The sequence below is a fragment of the Uranotaenia lowii genome, chromosome 2 (genome assembly GCF_029784155.1).
Source record: "Uranotaenia lowii strain MFRU-FL chromosome 2, ASM2978415v1, whole genome shotgun sequence".
NCBI lineage: Eukaryota > Metazoa > Arthropoda > Insecta > Diptera > Culicidae > Uranotaenia > Uranotaenia lowii.
In genome coordinates this window covers 57,613,474-57,618,282 of record NC_073692.1, presented here as the reverse complement: position 1 = coordinate 57,618,282, position 4,809 = coordinate 57,613,474, and the positions used below count along the sequence as shown (strand labels likewise).

The 4,809-nt window shown below is 42.3% G+C and overlaps 2 protein-coding genes across 2 annotated transcripts; one reads left to right on the top strand and one right to left on the bottom strand.

Moving 5' to 3' along the window:
• Positions 1-804: 804 nt before the first annotated feature.
• LOC129741423 (uncharacterized) lies at positions 805-2,807 on the bottom strand. The gene is made up of 3 exons (XM_055733148.1): positions 2,253-2,807; positions 1,092-1,778; positions 805-831 (listed from the first exon to the last, which is right to left on the bottom strand). Exons 1-3 carry the CDS (start codon positions 2,805-2,807, stop codon positions 805-807), a joined length of 1,269 nt encoding a protein of 422 aa, XP_055589123.1.
• Positions 2,808-2,868: 61 nt separating this feature from the next.
• On the top strand, positions 2,869-4,123 carry LOC129741422 (flagellar attachment zone protein 1-like). Its single transcript, XM_055733146.1, has 2 exons — positions 2,869-2,895; positions 3,044-4,123. Exons 1-2 carry the CDS (start codon positions 2,869-2,871, stop codon positions 4,121-4,123), a joined length of 1,107 nt encoding a protein of 368 aa, XP_055589121.1.
• Positions 4,124-4,809: the final 686 nt, after the last annotated feature.

The window sequence follows — 4,809 nt, the reverse complement described above, 5'->3', positions numbered from 1 at the left end:
TAAAGATCAACCTGGAATTTGAAATTGGAAATTATATTCAAATATTAGACTAAGTGCTGTAACTCAAAATTCAAACTTTTGAATCAGAATAAGATTTCAGATTTAGTTTTCAGAATGAGATTAATCATTTAATAGTCATATTACTTTCCCCTGCTTTTGTGAGAATTTTTTCTTTTATGCATGGTTGAGCTCTAAAAAAGGTATCATGCTAGGCCACGTGTCACGGCTATCCATCAATATTGTAGTTTGTTTTACTTATTCAGTAAAAAAAAGCATAAAAAAACAGTAAGATTCGAACCGTGACCAGCATCGTGAAAGTTCTGGTTGCTACCACGGCACCATTTCAGCGTGTTATAAGACTTGGAAATTCAACTGTTTAAATACCACTCTTTCCATACATAAAATGAACTCCTTACATACCAGTTCGCTTTTCCCCAAAAAACGTACTATGCATCATTTTTTTATATTGAGATCGGAATTTTTCTTGTTTGAATATCTGAAATCATACTTATATGATGCAGAGGGAAGGAATCTATCATGTGTATTCTATATTATTTTATATATTTCCAAATATAACTTACACTCTGTTAGAAAGGCTCCAATCCACTGTTAAGTGTATTAAATCGGGTTTTTGAGTTTGATTTTACTTCACCGTGCTTGGAAAGGTCTTGAAATTCAGTAGCGAAGCTTTCCAACTGAGCTAGCCGTACTAAGGTTTCAGTAGATTTCATTAACTCGGGTTGACTAAGATGTCCAATCAATTTTGCTGTTCGATTCGTTTTTTGTGCGTTATGCCGGAACCTTTTAAGCAGTGCTACTATCCGAACAAGTCTTGTAAATGAAGAATAGAGTGTAAAGGCAGAAACACAATACAGCGTCGGTCGTCGCGTCACGTCAGCGGTCAACGCTGTCGATAAGTACTAAAACGCGGACGCAACGCACCCGACGATTTTTGCATCACAATTTAGCATCAAGAGACATCTTAGATGTCTCTTGACGCTGAATTGTGATGCAAAAATCGTCGGGTGCGTCGCGTCCGCGTTTTAGTACTTATCGACAGCGTTGACCGCTGACGTGACGCGACGACCGACGCTGTATTGTGTTTCTGCCTTAAGGATTTCATTTTCTGTAACTTCGAGGGCTACAAGCGTAGTTGTTGGCTTTTCTTCAAGTAACGTTGGCTCGAATTCTTCTGAGCTAACATTGTTTTCCACCGGCCATGACTGTTGTTGTTGAGATAGCCATTTTGGGCCATCAAACCATAAGCTTTGATCGCGCAGTTGTTTAGGTGAGGCTCCACGTGATATGAGATCGGCAGGGTTCTCGATACCAGCAACGTGATTCCATTTTGCCATTTTTGTAATGTGTTGAATTTCTGACACACGGTTGGCGACGTAAACTTGCCAACGGGAAGGATGGGAAGCCAACCAGTGCTTCACTATCATTGAGTCAGTCCATAGATACACATCTTTGATATTTGGATTGACGGAAACGAATTTTTCGTAGAGATGACTCAGTATAAGGGCGGATGAAAGTTCTAGTCGAGGGATGGTGGTTTTGCGCTTTGATAGTTTCAAATTTTCTAGTGGGGCCACTCGGGATTTTGCAGTTAGTAGGCGTACTGTTACTGAGTCATCCGCATGGACACAACGAAGGTATAGGCAGGCTCCATATGCCAATTCGGATGCATCGCAGAAACCGTGTAGTTGAACTGACAGGCATCTGCCGCTAAACCCAACCCACCTTGGAACGGACAACCCTTCCAAAGCCAACAAATTCTGTTTGTATTGCACCCAAGATTCACGAAATGACTCATCGAGAGGCTCATCCCAGTCGCATTTGATTCTCCAAAGCTTTTGTATGAATATTTTTGCTTGTACAACCACCGGACCGACCAAACCAAGGGGATCAAATAAACAAGCGGCATCAGAATGCACAACTCTTTTTGTTAACGTCGGAGTTAAAGATCGCCATTGTATTGAGTTAAAACAGAATGTGTCTGATGCGGTATCCCATTGCAACCCGAGAGTTTTAACGGTCTCGTACGAGGAGTCAAACTCAAAAACTGACTTTTTACTTCTAACATGTTTCGGTAAGGTCTTCAAAATATCTGCCGAATTCGAACTAAATTTCCGTAAATTAAAACCTGCAGAATTGGTAAGGAGTAGAGTTTCCTTCAACAAAGTATTGGCTTCTTCTATACTGTCAGCTCCAGTGAGGCAATCATCGACATAAAAGTCTTCAATGATTACCTTTGAGCCTATCGGATGAGTGGCTGAGCTATCTTCTCCTAGCTTTCTTAAACACCTCGTTGCCAGGTATGGAGCGCTAGCCGTTCCATACGTCACGGTCGTTAACTCATAGGTTCTGATTTTTTCGTCGGGCGAATCTCTCCATAAAATTCGCTGTAAATGCTGATCCGGTTGTTGTATCATCACCATCCTATACATCTTCTCAATATCTGCACAGATGGCGTATCGATGCAGACGGAAGCGCAGGATGATGGACAACAGGTCATTCTGAATCGTTGGGCCGACCATCAACCCGTCATTTAAAGAAATGCCGGTTGAGGTGCGACACGAAGCGTCGAAAACTACACGTAGTTTCGTTGTCGTGCTATCCGGTTTCAGCACTGCATGGTGTGGAAGATAATAGACAACATTCTGACAATTTTGATTCTGATAGTTTTTCTCGGTGACTTCTTTCATGTGACCCATGAGAATATATTCGTGGATGAATTCCGTATACATGTCCTTCAGTTCAAGATTGGCTAAAAGTCTCTTTTCTAACCCGATGAATCGCCTCATTGCAATATTCCTAGACTCACCTAGTCTTCGGATAACGTCTGGTTTCTTAGGCAGGCTGACTATGAACCGACCTTGTGAATCACGAATTGTATGCTGCTGAAAATGTTCTTCACATGCCGTTTCTTCAACAGAATAAACGCTTTTTACGTGACACGACTCCAGCTCCCAAAACCTGGCGATAAGCTCCTGCAGTTCCGCAGTTGAACTCACAAAACTAGATGTGATTCTCTGACTAGAAGGTAATTCTGAACGTCGGGCTGAAGATTCCTCTGAATGGATTACCGAATGAGCAGCTGAATGAGCATCTGAAAGATTATCTGTACGAGCGTCTGAACAAGCAGCTGAATGAGCAGCTAACTGAGCATCTGAAGGAGCATCTGAATGAGCAACTAAATGAGGATCTGAATGAGCAGCTAAATGAGCGTCTGAACGAGCGTCTGAACGAGCGTCTGAATGAGCATCTGAATGAGCAGCTAAATGAGCATCTGAAAGAGCATCTGAACGAGCAGTTAAATGAGCGTCTGAGTGAGCATCTGAATGAGCAGCTAAATGAGCGTCTGAACGAGCATATGAATGAGCAGCTACATGAGTGTCTGAACGAGCATCCGAGTGAGCAGCTAAATGAGCGTCTGAACGATCGTCTAAATGAGCATCTGAATGAGCAGCTAAATGAGTGTCTGAACGAGCATTCGAATGAGCAGCTGAATGAGCGTCTGAACGAGCATCTGAATGAGCAGCTAAATAAGCGTCTGAATGAGCATCTGAATGAGCATCTGAATGAGCAGCTAAATGAGCGTCTGAACGAGCGTCTGAATGAGCATCTGAATGAGCAGCTAAATAAGCGTCTGAAAGAGCATCTGAATGAGCAGTTAAATGAGCGTCTGAGTGAGCATCTGAATGAGCAGCTAAATGAGCGTCTGAACGAGCATATGAATGAGCAGTTAAATGAGTGTCTGAACGAGCATCCGAGTGAGCAGCTAAATGAGCGTCTGAACGATCGTCTAAATGAGCATCTGAATGAGCAGCTAAATAAGCGTCTGAATGAGCATCTGAATGAGCATCTGAATGAGCAGCTAAATGAGCGTCTGAACGAGCGTCTGAATGAGCATCTGAATGAGCAGCTAAATAAGCGTCTGAAAGAGCATATGAATGAGCAGCTAAATGAGCGTCTGAACGAGCATCTGAATGAGCAGCTAAATAAGCGTCTGAATGAGCATCTGAATGAGCATCTGAATGAGCATCTGAATGAGCAACTAAATGAGCGTCTGAACTGTTTTTTAAACGATTTTCTGGAGGATCTTCCACTATTTTTCTAGAGACTATCCATCCAAGGACTGATTCTTGGAGAATCGGTCCATCATCAAAGAATTTTCGTTTTCCTGCTTGTAGTAAATCGTAGAAATATTCAGCTCCAATGATCATATCGATTGGACTCGGCTTCCAGAACTCTGGGTCTGCTAATATCAACTTTTCTGGCGTACTATGATGCCTTATTGGAACCGGTTTTATAGGTAAAGTGCGAGTGATATTTGGCAAAATATGAAAGCGTATATCCTCGCAGAAACTTGAAATTGTTGGAAGCCTCGGACGAATACGGGCTTCAACAGACATCGTTGATGTGACGGATGCATTTCCTATTCCTTGGATCTGCAATCTTTCTCGTTTTTCCGGGAGTGTTAACTTTCTTGCTAGGTTGGTGGTAATGTAACAGAATTCCGAGCAAGAATCTAACAAAGTTCGAGCGTAAGAGTAGTTACCATGCTGATCTTCTATCCGCACTACTGCTGTTGACATGAGAACTTGAAGGGGTGAGTAATTGGATGTACTGTGCATAGCTTCAAACGAATGTGATGTCTGAATGTCAGTGGTGTATTGTGGGTAAGGTTGCAGAGCGAGTGATTGAATAACAGGATAGGACGTTGTAGTGTGTGGGGGATGTTGATTGTGAGCCTGGTGTGTTTGACTTTGTGAATTCGATCTGATTTGTGTTAATTGCCTTGAC

Excerpts from the sequence above, each read along its gene's own strand:
- LOC129741423 (XM_055733148.1), bottom strand. The coding sequence starts at position 2,807 with ATGAGGCGATTCATCGGGTTAGAAAAGAGACTTTTAGCCAATCTTGAA. Across the intron at positions 1,779-2,252 it reads CTCATCCGATAGGCTCAAAG|AATTTGTTGGCTTTGGAAGG; the intron begins GTAATCATTGAA and ends CAATACAAACAG. Across the intron at positions 832-1,091 it reads AGGCAGAAACACAATACAGC|ACTTGTTCGGATAGTAGCAC; the intron begins GTCGGTCGTCGC and ends TTCATTTACAAG.
- LOC129741422 (XM_055733146.1), top strand. The coding sequence starts at position 2,869 with ATGAACCGACCTTGTGAATCACGAATT. Across the intron at positions 2,896-3,043 it reads GACCTTGTGAATCACGAATT|AAGGTAATTCTGAACGTCGG; the intron begins GTATGCTGCTGA and ends TTCTCTGACTAG.